Raw genomic sequence first — 12593 nt, 5'->3', positions numbered from 1 at the left:
CCCGTTCTCCAAACCTGCACCTTCGCATTGACCTCTGCGGTAGCAAAAACTCTGCAAATTGTCTCACTTCCACACACAAACATCCCGATCCACGTAGACTCCTCTGGGATGAACTACAAGGCAAAGGAATCGCTGAGCTGGGTTCTCCTGTCCTTTCTTGCAATGACTAGCAACCACGTATCCCAGCACCTTACAGTGAGATGATTCATCCCAGTCATGAGCACATCCAGGTTCTGGAGGTGGAGCCCACAGGTAATGCTGGGCTTCAGAGCAACGTGGGGTTCTCTAGGCCTGATCCTGAAGGGGCTGAGAGCCCATATCTTCCACTGCGGAGGCATCAGAGGTGAACAGCACCTGTGCCTCATTGAAACATGCTCACTCACACCTGGCTGAGCCTCCAGCCTTCCCTTGTCCCTCTTGAGAATGTTTTTCTTCCCAAAGCCTTTCCCTCTTTCTTCCCAAGCCTTTCACCTCGTTGCTTTAGATCCGTCAGAAGCATCGGGACCCTCGATGCATCATTTCTCTCTGCTCCAGTGAAATGCTGCTTAGTTTATTCAGCGACTTGGGAATGGAAAGTCACTTCAAGCAAGCTGTGAAAACACAAATGGGCTTTTCAGTTCATGCCTGTCTAATTCCCTGAGAGGCGAAGAAGCTTGTCATAGTGGGGCTTAACTTTTTCCCAGGGATAAAGATACTGGATGGTAAGCGTCGCCTGGAGGGATGGTTATTGGTAAATAAAGAGTCCTGGGTGGGAGGTATTTTATCCAAGGGATTTTGATACTGGGAAGTAAGCTCAGCCCTGAGTGTTTTCAGAGTGGATTAGAGAAATTTTGTAAGTAAAAAATGTCCTGCTCGTAGCATAGCCAGCCCCTTGGCCCAGTGAAGTTGTGAAAAACAAGGCAAGCGGCATCTTCCAGCTCCCTCTGAAAAATGGGTTCGTGGCATTACACCAGAATGATGCGCTTGTTCTTGCTTCTGCACAAATGTTCAGATGCTGCAGTGAACTGAGTGGGATTTGTAGTATCAAAAATACTTTTGGATAAGGGATCTTTCTTTCCAGCAGTTCTATGCTTGCCTCAGACATAGTGATTTTTATTTGTGCATGTAAATGTGTAATTCAGGTGTGGGACTTGTCACAAGATGTGGTGGAAGCTGGCAGCCAGGTTCAAATAGGGGTTGGGCAAATTCTTGGAGGAAACAGGTATCGGTAGCTATTGAGCGCAGGAGTGAGGGGCACGACCTCTGAATCAGAACTTCCTAGATCCTAAATGCCAGAGATTTGCAAGTGGGACAGGAACGGTGGAAAAAGCCCTGGTCAGACCCTCTTCCCTCTCCCTTTCAGCATCCGCTCTCTGCCGCTGTGACAGAGGAGCCTGGACAAGATGGACCGAGGGTCTGACCCAGTCAATGCAGCTCCTATGTTCTAAATGTAAAGCTTCTAGATGAGTGGATACGTTGACTTGCCAACACACTGCTACAATTGCTTGAGACTTGCCACACCAAAAGGATTCGTTGCAAATGGCCATGTATGTTCTGCTGTCTTAGGCCATCCTCTCGCCAGTACACATGCCCGTGTTTAATTTCAGACATGCAAGTAGTTGGATTGAAGCCACTGGGACTACACACATGAGTAAAGATAAGGGCATGCATCTAGACTGGAAGCTCTTTGGGGTAGGAGCTGTCTTTTTGTTCTGAGTTTACGCAGCACCTAGGGCAACAAAACCCAAATCCAGGGTGAGTTCCTAGGTGCTACTGCAATATAAGATCATGATGATCTCTGCAGGATCAGGATCTTAGACACCTCCTGGTTCATTCCCCATGCTTTCCCGGGCCTCATCTAACAGTCGAGTCTCGGGCAAAGCTCCGTGGCTTCAGTGGGGATCTTGCCCAAGCATGACAGCATTTTGTTCCTCTGAGTTAGATGCTGTCAAGCACATTTGTATCCTTCTTTGAGAAGAGAATGTGTTTGTGTATTTTATTGTATGGTTCATGTCCTATTTGTTTTCATCAAGAAAAAGAATTTATTTTACGTAAAGAAAAGCAATAATGCATTTAAATTGCATTTTCAGTTCTAAGTATCCAAAGGAAAGGACCTGGAAAGCTGGATAGCTTTGTCCTGCTTACTTATTTCACCTTGCCGCCAGGGACAAATCCCCCACCTGAAGTCGGTGGGAGTTTATTACTGACTTCAGTGGAACCAGAGTTTTCACCACTGACAGTCCCTGGATTTTGACACATCAGGTCAGAAAACGCGATATAACTTGGGTTATCTGACTGTAATAGGGAATGGGAACAAATCCAGATAACCCAAATCAGTGTTGCATGAATTAATTTTCACCATTGGAAGATACAACCCTAATTTGTATAATAGGAAGTTTTTGATAAATGAGGTTCTGTTAGCTGAAAGTCATCCAGGATGGGATAAATTTAATATCAGTATTGATAAATCATTGCTTGCAGAATGGCTGTCAATTGTTGCCTGGCCTTACAAGGAGATAAGACAAAACCATTCAAAAAATAAATGTATCTTCTTATAACCTGCACTTCATTTTTAAAGCTTTATTAAATTCCCTTGGAAGGCTTTCAGCAGAATTGCTTATTGAATTCCAGATCCTGGCAGTTGTAATATTTTCCCCATGTATATTTTTGATCTGCTCTGTTCGTGTGATTTGTTTTTTTCAGGCCTGACAGATTGGGGTTTTGCCCCCAGTGGTAACTGTTCTTAAGTTTCAGATGTTACTTATGGTTGGCATTGGATCTGTGACTTAATTCTCTAGAGTTCCCTGAAAAATGGGCTGTGCTGTAATTGGGGAGGGTTTGGTTTTCTGGGTTGTTTTTTTAATAAGATGCCTGCATAGCTCATACTGTAAATATTTCTTGTTACATGAATCATAGGAATCGGTGAAGTAAAAGCCCCATGGAAAGCTATCTGCTCTGCATCTCTGTCAGGTTTATTTTCCACTGAACATTTAAGTCCAAGAATTTCAGGGGAGCCTAGGGGAGTAAGGCACCCACACGCCCATTACAATTCAGTAGGAATCAAGTGCCTGCCTTTTCTTGGTTGATCTGCTTTTAAACGTCCTAAGCCATGAGACTTTTATTTTTGTCCTTTGGGACACTACTCTACAGACTTACAGCCCTTGCTATCAGGAACTTCCCAGAAGTTTTAAGCTAAATCACTCTTTTCTGAATTGCATACGGGCCATTTGTTCTCTAGCCTAAGACCTCGACCTTAAACATGTCTCCTAACATTATTTGGGGTTTGAATTCTTCACATATTTGTAGACAGATTTTTTTCTCTGTGCATTAGGTGAACTATAGGTAGTCATTGCCTCTAGACGGGTGATTCTCAACCAGAGTGCTGCCGCACATCAGGTGCCGTGAGATCCTTTCAAGGGTGCTGCAGAGCACCGTCAGGTTGCAAACACCTACACTGGAGTCATAAGATAACCCCAGGAATTTCAGGTAGGAACCAAGAGTGTCAAGAAAACTCTGCCTGGTTGTGGTCTTCTTGAGTTCTTTGCACCAGAGGAATTGCTCCCTTGTTTTTCTATAGTCAAAAAATGAGTGCAAGCCAAGAGCTGGCATTTTCCAAGGGCTGCCTTGAGCCTAACCACTGCACTAAGCCCTTACTGAGAAAAGCACTTAAGCACTATTTAACTTGAAGTATGCAATAGTCTCATGGAAGTGAATAGGGTTACTCACCTGCTTATAGCTGAGCGGTTGCACAAACACCTAGCTACCTTGGGATCTGAATGTCGCAGCAATCAGTCCCTCCAACCCACCAGTGATATTTACCTGCATTTTGCTGAGCTCCCTCGTATTTGTGCTGCTGTTCCCAGTGATGACATTCTCAGAACGCAAGTCAAGATCACTTCCATGATGAATAAATCATGGTTATTACAGCACCGCCCTGAAACCAGCCAAGACTGGAGCCCCCCTGTTTTAGGCAAACAGAATAGGCATTGCTCCAAAGAGCTTCAAGTCTAAGGCAGTCTAACGAGCCTTTTTTTTCTCATCAAGATCGGTTCCATTGCAGTCTTTGCCAGCAGGAACAGTCGATTTGTGTTTGAGGGTTCAGAAAATAGCCTTACATTTCTCAGTGCTCATTCTTTTGTAAGGTCCTTATCCATTTCCTGTTGATCTCAGCTTCTTATTTTTCTTAAGGAAGGATTTATTCAAAATGCATCATCCTTTTTTGAGTTGCACTTCTTTTCACCCCCTCCCCTCAACATGTAGTCATGTTAACGACTTCCCCAAAACAGAACAACAAACGTCCTATTCCTTCACCTTGGCCCCTAGGGCTATTCATTTGTGCTGTTTTCTGGCTGCTGCTGCTGCTTCTTTTCCAGTAACTGCAGCGAGGATTTTCTTACCTCATTCTTTGAAAGCTCCCAAGTGAAACCACATTGGCCACCCGTGTTCCTGGCATTGTTCAAGATGACGATTGTGCCTTTGCCTTGCTTGAAACTTCCCTGCTTTGTGGGTCTGATCCTTTCTGCCACTTCCACACTTCATGTATGCACGTCGGGTTTTAATACTGCTTACTATAATACTGTGTTCACTTACGGTGAGAGCTGAACCCTACTGGAAATCAATAGGCATCTGCCCATTGACTTCAGTAGTGTCAGGATCCCTCCCTTCATTTCTTTCTTCCCCCAAAATGCGACATCCTGGCCTCCAGCTGTGCTTGGACCTCCCTGAACTAGGCCCATTCCTTACTCTGGTCAAATCAGAGCCTGTCAGTGCAGGCGCACCGCTTGTTCTTTATTCTCACATTTTCAATCCCTGTCGGCTTGTTGGTCAAAGCTAAATTCAGGATGGCTTCTCTTCTGATTTTAATTTTTTTTCAGCAGGTTCTACTTGTCGTCTTTCTATCTTAGAATCTCCTTCGTGAAAATTTGGCTGCATTTGCTACACAGCAGATGTCCGGATATTTAAAATTCCTCCCGAGTGCTGTGATCCGGAGTTTCAAGAACTATCGGAGTAGATCCAGGAATTGCTGTGTTCACTCCCCTTTGAGGGGGGCTGGTCCCTAGCAGATGTCTGCTGCTATTTCTCCTTTAATCTTTCCTTCCTCGTGTTCGCGTGCAAAGCATTTGCTCCGTTCTGCCTTGCTGACCCGAAGCCGGTGGCGTGGTAGACGTCCAGGCTCCAGGATCATTCTGGATGTGAAGCCCATCCAGTCGGGTCGTATCTGTGTCCGCTAGATTGCATGGTTTGTCACCTAATAACACTTCCAGCATGTGTTTGTTCACCAACACTTGAGAGTGTTTATTCTGTTCTGGAGCTCTTCCATCCTGTCCGCGCCCCAGAAGGGCTCGCTGTGTTTTTCAAGTGAAGGAAAAGCTCTTCTCACCCCACTGCTCAATCTTATGAGCCCTTTAAGCCACATCTGTTTAAGTAAAGGTCTTCTAGTTCAAACAGACTACCACGCTCTGCGAATCCAATTACTCAAACCCTCCTACCACTGCAGATACCTCTTGATTTCCAGCATCGTAATTCATCCTGTACATCTGTGGTACTCTGGTATCTCCCATATACCTGCATGTTGAAAAGCATCTGCAAGTAGAGAAGGAGGATTGTCCCCATTTTACAGAGAGGGGGAGAAACAAGTACAGATTAAAAGTGACGTGACCAAGGTCCCATGGGGAATCAGCGGCAGGGGATGGAGCAGAGCCTCGCTCTCGCCCAAGTCACAGTTCCTCAATCAGAATGCCACACTTCCTCTCCCATTCCTGTTTGGCCCCTGGAGGAAGACATCCTCCTTTCCAGCTCGTTTTCTGTATCCCTGAATATCCTTGATCGCTACAATCTTCCTTTGAGAAGTTCCTGCATGCTGTGTAGCCGCTGGGAATTCCTATCGCAGCAGGCTCAGTGGCCTCCTTGTATCCTAGCTCTCAGGAGGTAAAGCTCCCCCGTGCCCTTGAGCTGAGCCACAGGAGCTAAGGTGCTAGTGGCTGGTTATCTTCTCCTCCTTTCCAGCAGAAACTCTCCTTAAGACCTAAAACAGAACAATCAAGCCGGCTTAAGAAATGGCAGAACCTCAAAGCGTTAAATCCCTAACGCTTCCCGCCACCCTCCTAGAGATCAAACACTGTGTTATTAGCCCTGGAGCAGCTGAAGATGCTACTAAATCTTCCCGAGCAGTTGGGGAATTTCAGAGGCAGTGCAAGGTTGCATGAGAGGAGGGACTGAGGACAGTGATTTATGGAGAAAGATTAAAAGAACTAAATGTGTATCGCTTGGCCAAACCCCTGCTAAGGACCGCTGTGGCAGCCGTGTAGAAGAGCCTGGAGGGGATTAAGCTGAGGAAGGAGTGGAACGGCTCGGGGTGGCGTGAGGGGGTATAACCAGGAGTAATGGGAGGACATGCACGGCTGGCGATCGGGGAAGCAGATGCTCCAGCTATGAGGCAAAGTTGCTGTCGGATCCTCTTCCAGAGGAGGGGTGGGAGCCCCACCCTGCGTGACTTAAAACCAAATGGTTCAAGGAATGTGCAATCCTCCGGCTGCAGCCTGCTGGCCATCCAGACATGCATGAGTCATTCCCATCTCGGATTTTGGAGGCAGCCAGCTCCGGCCCTGATTCAACAGAGCACTTGGTCCCATTGAGACCATCACCTACACTGAAGCTACTGAAGCTGGACTCTCCAGGACTGTCTCCTTCCCCTGCGCTCCCCATCCATCTGTCTGTATCCACCGTTTTTTTCTCATTTGGGGCACGGACCTCCCTTTTCTGTGTTTGTGCAGCACCTGGTCTTGGGGTATGATGACTATAGCTCCCAGCCAGCACCGCGGCACTGTTGATTAACAATAATTGGCCTTTGTTTCCTGTTAAGAATTGGTTTTGGTGCATCACTAAGTAGGGAGAGATTTAAGCACATGCTTAAGTTGCTGACTTATAATAGCAAGCTGAATGCCAGGGTGTAGTTAGTGGTACTCGGCACAGCCAAGCGGCTATGGTGTTTAACCAAGACTACACAGGCCTGGCTTCTCTTCTCAGCTCGGTCACCAGCCCGCTATACAATGAGGCTTGGCAGAGTTCGATTTGTATTTATCTGTCATTTCAACAGATAACCTCAATGTTTAGTTTTAAGCATTTGTTTAGATTTTTTTTAACGATTTTAAATTTTCAGGATTGTGTGAAATTAGGAGCGTGGGGAGCAAACAATTTATTAATGCCAGTTGACTATTATTATAGTGTCGTTTAACCACCACCGCAACAAACGTAACGACTGTCGGACTGCGGCCAGCTGAGCAGCGGAGCTGCCATCCATCCCAGCTCCGCTCACCCGCAGCTCCCTCATCCACTTGGCCAGTTCCTCGTCCTTGGCTCCCGGTCCCCTGGGGTTTCTGGGAGTCGCCGTCCAAACTCCAGCCAGCACGGTTCTGTAGGGCTGCTCCGCCGGTCGTCACGTACCTCTATCAGCACCGCTTTCCTTACGTCTCCTTTCTACCCATTTTGATTAAGGTCAGGAATATTTTTTCATCGGTCTGCGAGTGTGAAACGAAGCCGTCGTTTATCGACATTTACTGATAAAAATCGAGTCCTGCCAAGCCTGTGTATAATTGATAGCAAATTGCATCGTTGCTTTGGTGCCTCAGTTCCCCCTCCCCACACCTGGTGTTTATTTAAATTGGGAGCAGGATCTGTCTTCTCCTACATATACGTAACACAGCCAGCGCCACGTGGGGCCTGTGGGCACCGTGCTGGTAGAAATGTGAATAACTGACAGGTCTCATTCAGGAGCCATTGCAAGGAGAGGCCCCGATTCTGCCATCCTTACTCAAGCCGAACGCCCCGCCAGCTGGGGTGAGTGATGGAGGTGGGGAGACCTCTCCTCTTCCATGAGGCTGGTGGAATCCAGTTTGACGTCAGGAGCAGAGGACTTGCTCGTGCGCCATTGAAATCCAGGAGAGTTTTGCCCCACTTATCCTGGCGTCGGACTCATCATCATTCACATTAATTTATGTTGCTCCCTGCCCCCAGCTCCCTTTGAAATGTCCCAGCTCACGTGCTGATGTGACATCCTCCTGTGCCACGCTTCTGACCCACGTAGGAAAATGGGTTCTTGGTGAGACCATGTTGTCTCCTCAAGAAAAGGCAAACTTCAGGGTGGTAGGTGAGATGGATCCAGCAGTTCTGCTGCACATTCAGTGCCGGCCAGGTACGCGCACACTTCTTTTCTGTCTAAAATTCAGTCTCAAGAGAGTCTCTGTGGCTGCAGGCTCCCTGAATTTTAAAGCCACAAAAATGGTGGTAATTAGTTTCTGGAAAATTCCTATAATAGATATACTTAAATTACACTAAACAGCACAAACAAACTGCTTATTAATGGGTATATCTTCAAATTGCTTCGTCCTGGAGAGCAAAGAGGAAATAAAGCAAAAATGTGCGCATCTCTCCGCTATATATTTTGTTAATCGAGCCCGTTGCAGCAGCAATAAAGACAAGCTCAGCAAATGCAAGTGGCAGGAAACACTGGAGATCGACACTTGGAAGAAAATTTGTGAGTAATGGCACTAGTATTTGTCACCACCCGACCCAAAGTGAAATCCAAAACGCTTACATTTTCATGTGTGATTTATCAGCCAATTATGGGAGCGTGGGAAATCTAAACTATGGAATTTCAAGAAGAGGCTTCAAATTAAATTGATTAAAACTAAATGGATCCTGTGTGTGCATACATGCATGTGTGCATGTGTACTCGCATATAAGGGTTTCACTGAAGAGCACTGAATCTCTTCAATGTAATTAAATTTTGCCCTGATTATATAGGAATTGTGGAAACTTGATTACAATGGAAAATGCATTTAATTAAGATTAATGTTTTGCTCGACGTTCTGTCTATATTTGATTCTCAGGAAATAAAGCTAATATTCATTTTTATAACAAAACATGTCAAAATTTCATATTAAAAAAAATCATAAAAATGCAAAGTGGAGAAAGATGGGCGAGTTTCCATTTGTTAGGAATCCTGTTCATATTCTCGTCACTCTCTTCTTTCCTAATTGTTTTCCACACCCCTTTAGCTTTGCTGGCAGATAGATTTTAGCTTTATAGTAGCATCTGTCATGCTAGAAATGTCCCAGAGCTTTCTTTGGTGCTGCACTGACTCTGCTGCCAAACATAACAACCGTTCTGCTCTCACCCGTAGCTGTCACAGCCGTGGTCGTTAGCACCGCTCCTAAGTAGTCCTAGTTAGCCCAGGAGGAAAACTAAGATGCTTCAGGTTAAGAACGTGCTTAAACCTTTGCAAGATGAGCCTGGCTTTTCAAATGCTTTACAGCAGTGGTTCTCAACCTTGAGAGAGCCCTTGATAGACTCGAGGCCTCACCTGGAAAATGCCAGCTCTTAATTTTCCACTTGTTTCTTGACTACAGAAAACTAACAGCAATTCTTCTGTTGCACAGAGCTCGGACAGACCCCAGCGGGGCAGGACAGTTTTAACGCTACGATGGATTCCTAGGGGAAATCTCTGGGTGTCTCTTGTGCATGCCTCCTTGCCTGGCACCCTGCAGCACCCTGTGAAGAACAGAAGTGCCAACATTTGACCTTCGCTCCTGTCCCTGTTTTGTCCTTTCGTTGTCCCAAGCAATCGGTGATGTGCCCTTAGTGGCTCCCCTCGTCAAGGCGGGCAACTGTCGATCCTCTGGATCACGATGCATGCATAAGAGATCTAGTTGGGTGCCTGATGGAACCACTTGTAGGGAGTCCTGTGAGCATCGCACCGGGACCTTCAAGACGTACCCCGAGGGAGGGGTGGAGGCTGCCCTGGACCTACCAGCCCCTCTTTAGACCATTGAGACAGAGTCCAAAGGCCAGACCGAGTCCAGATGTGCTGTGCTCCATGCTTGTCGCTTCTGCAGAGGGAGCAGATGAAAACTGCTGCCGACTGCCTAACTCAGCAAGGGCACGTTATAATCAGGGTGATGTCCCTTAGCCTTTCTCCCACAAAGAAGCACCCGCAAGGCAGTGGGAGCTAGAGTTTTAAGCCCTCCTCATCAAGGGGGACTTATAGCTCTACCTGGTGGGCTTTGGCCCACAATTGGGAATGGCACATCCACAGGCCTGTCATGATGATTTCCCCTTGGAGCACTTATTATTAACCTCTGACCCTCGCTCCTGTCCCTGGTACTGCTTTGGTTGTCCTGAGAAATCTCCTGGTGCACTCTTAATAGCCCCGAGCCTGGGGTGATTCTTAGTCCTGAATCAGCAGATGGTGGTTGTTACTTGCTACAAAAGCAGGGAGGTAAAGGGCAGGTGAAGGCCCAGTCTGGATCCTTGCAGGCAGAATTGCTATTTCCCGTGGGCCGTATGCTCTGAAAAGGTCATTATGCTGCACAGGTAGGAGCTGGAGCCCCAGTCTTCATGGATTATCTATCCGCCTGCTGAAATCCTTGGGTTGGGGGCAACGCCGCTGGGGACAAGATGCCACTTGCAGCCAGGAGCTACACAGGCTGCTGGAGGAACGTAACTATGGCTCAAGGCGGTGGGATCCTGCCCACGGTGCAGGCTGTGCTGACACCACAAGGCCAAGAGCAAGTAAAACCGGCTGGTAAGAAGAGGTCTGAATTGCAAATATATACCCCTGATGTGGGCAGATCCAGGGGGTGCATTTGCCCCCCTCTGCCATTTTGGTTCCTGCTTCACCCGCAGTTTAGAACCAACCGCCTGGCAGTGGCAGCGACATTTCTAATCCGGCGGCACCGAGGGAGTCGCTTGGCTTCGCGGCTCATTGTCATCTCCCCTGATCTGTTCTAAACTCTGCAGCCTGCCAGCATTGGGGGCCCTAGATCCATCTCTCTCTCTCTCTCTCTCTCTATATATATATATAAGGTTTTCAACCTTAGGCTCGAGGTCTTCTCTGTAGACTTGAGACCCCACTCCGAAAATACCAGCTCTTGGCTTTCCCTTTGGTTTTTTTGACCACAGGAAAAATAACAGCACATCTTCTGGTGCAAAGAACTCAGGCGCACCACGGCCGGGCAGGGTCACAGTAACACTCTGGATTGGCAGGGGAAATCTCTGGGGATCTCTTTCGTGCACCTCATTGCCGGGCACCCTATGGCACCCTCAGCCAAACAGAAGTGCCACCCAGAGATGTGCAGCAGAAAATGTTCCAAAACAGAAAATTTTCCAGTGCTTTCATTTTCTGTGGGAAATTTTCCATTTCTAAAAATTAATTGTTTCATAAAATGCATTAGGACCAATGAATGGACGCCAATACAATATTAGGGAAGCTTGGCAGTTCCCAAGTTGTAATGAATGTTGTTCAAGTGATTATCCCTAGGAAGTGTGAGACAGAGTACATCTATGTTTTATCGATTTGTGAACAGGAAGGTAAATGCACTCGCATAATCATCCAAACCAAAAATCGAGTTATGAATTCACTTAATTGGCTGTGCAGGTCAAATCAAAACCGAAGCACGCATATTGTGCACAGTTCTTTGGGTGTGCTAAAATTAGTGTGTCGACGGGTTTTAGTACCTTCGGTTTTTGTCTTAAATTGAAACAAACAACGCAAGGGAAGTCCATGCTATCGAGTACAGGTAACCCCTGCTTAGCGCTGTTTCGCTACAAGGCTCATTTGAGGTTGATACCTGACCCCGCTCAGCGCTCGGCGAGCTTTGTTGCCGTGTGTGCGGCTGCGTCTGGGTCATTAACACCTGTGGTCGCCACCTTGGGTCGTCAAATACTTCTGGTTTTGCTTAATGCTTGGTTTTTCAGGAACCAATTAAGAGCGCTAAATGCGGGTTGCCTGTATTGTCTTTACATTTTTACAAGTATTCCAATAAAAAGAATTTCTTTCCACCAAAAGTTCGAATTTGTTTGAATATAACACTGAAACCACACTCGGTGCGCTGTATTTAATTTTCCCCCCGATGAAACATTTCAGTTCCAAGACACGGGGCTGTTGGGACAGCAAATGGACAGCGGGGTGCTTTGTCAGTTCTCTTCGCTAAACCCGAGTCCAATCAACGCGCCAAACCCGGGCGCGCTCTCGACGGCATTGGGAATTTTTCCGGAGAATTGGCCGTTTCAAAATGTTCTGGAAAGCCCACGTCTCCGGTGCCGGTGCCGGCCTCCCCTCCTGCTCCCTGTCCTATTTTGCCCTTTTTGTCCTCCCAAGCAATCCTACAAAGACCATTGGGACAGAGATGTGCGCGCGCGCACACACACGCGCACACACACACACACACACGCGCACACACGCACACACACACACCCCCCCCCCCCCCCCCCCCCCCCCATTTATCCAGACGGAGCTAACTCACTCTAGATAGCTCTCTGGGTTAGATCTAGCTCTCTCTCTAGATGCTGTCGGATAGACACAGCGGGAGAGAGAACGAGGTGTAGCGGGAGAGGCCTCTTTCTAGCCGGCGAGACTCGCTGCACGCCGGGCGCCCCTTTACCCTTTTCCTTTAGGGGCGCGCGGGCCCCGGGGGGGGGGGGGCGCTCTGTGTCACGCGGCTCTTCAGACACGCGAGACCCAGCGGCGCGGCCACACGTTCGCGTCTCGACGCGGATACAAATGTAGAGACAGAAGCGGACGCGGATACAAATTGATACAGTTGCAGACCCAGCCG

General features: G+C 47.4%; 1 protein-coding gene across 2 annotated transcripts in view; it reads left to right on the top strand.

Moving 5' to 3' along the window:
- The first annotated feature begins 555 nt into the window (after positions 1-555).
- The window catches only part of SELENON (selenoprotein N), a 35034-nt gene continuing 22996 nt past the window's right edge, over positions 556-12593 (top strand). The window contains exons 1-2 of one of the 2 annotated variants that reach the window (XM_025198653.1): positions 556-701; positions 1343-1526. In XM_025198653.1, the coding sequence (XP_025054438.1) occupies positions 1443-1526 (84 nt within the window). In that variant the 5' untranslated portion in view covers positions 556-701; positions 1343-1442. Of the gene's footprint in view, positions 702-1121; positions 1527-12593 lie in introns of those variants that run through there. The other variant, XM_025198652.1, reaches the window with a different exon arrangement.

The sequence above is a fragment of the Alligator sinensis genome, unplaced genomic scaffold (assembly GCF_000455745.1).
Source record: "Alligator sinensis unplaced genomic scaffold, ASM45574v1 scaffold337_1, whole genome shotgun sequence".
Taxonomy (NCBI): domain Eukaryota; kingdom Metazoa; phylum Chordata; order Crocodylia; family Alligatoridae; genus Alligator; species Alligator sinensis.
The sequence above is the reverse complement of the archived record's forward strand: the minus strand, read 5'-3'. Positions and strand labels throughout refer to the sequence as shown.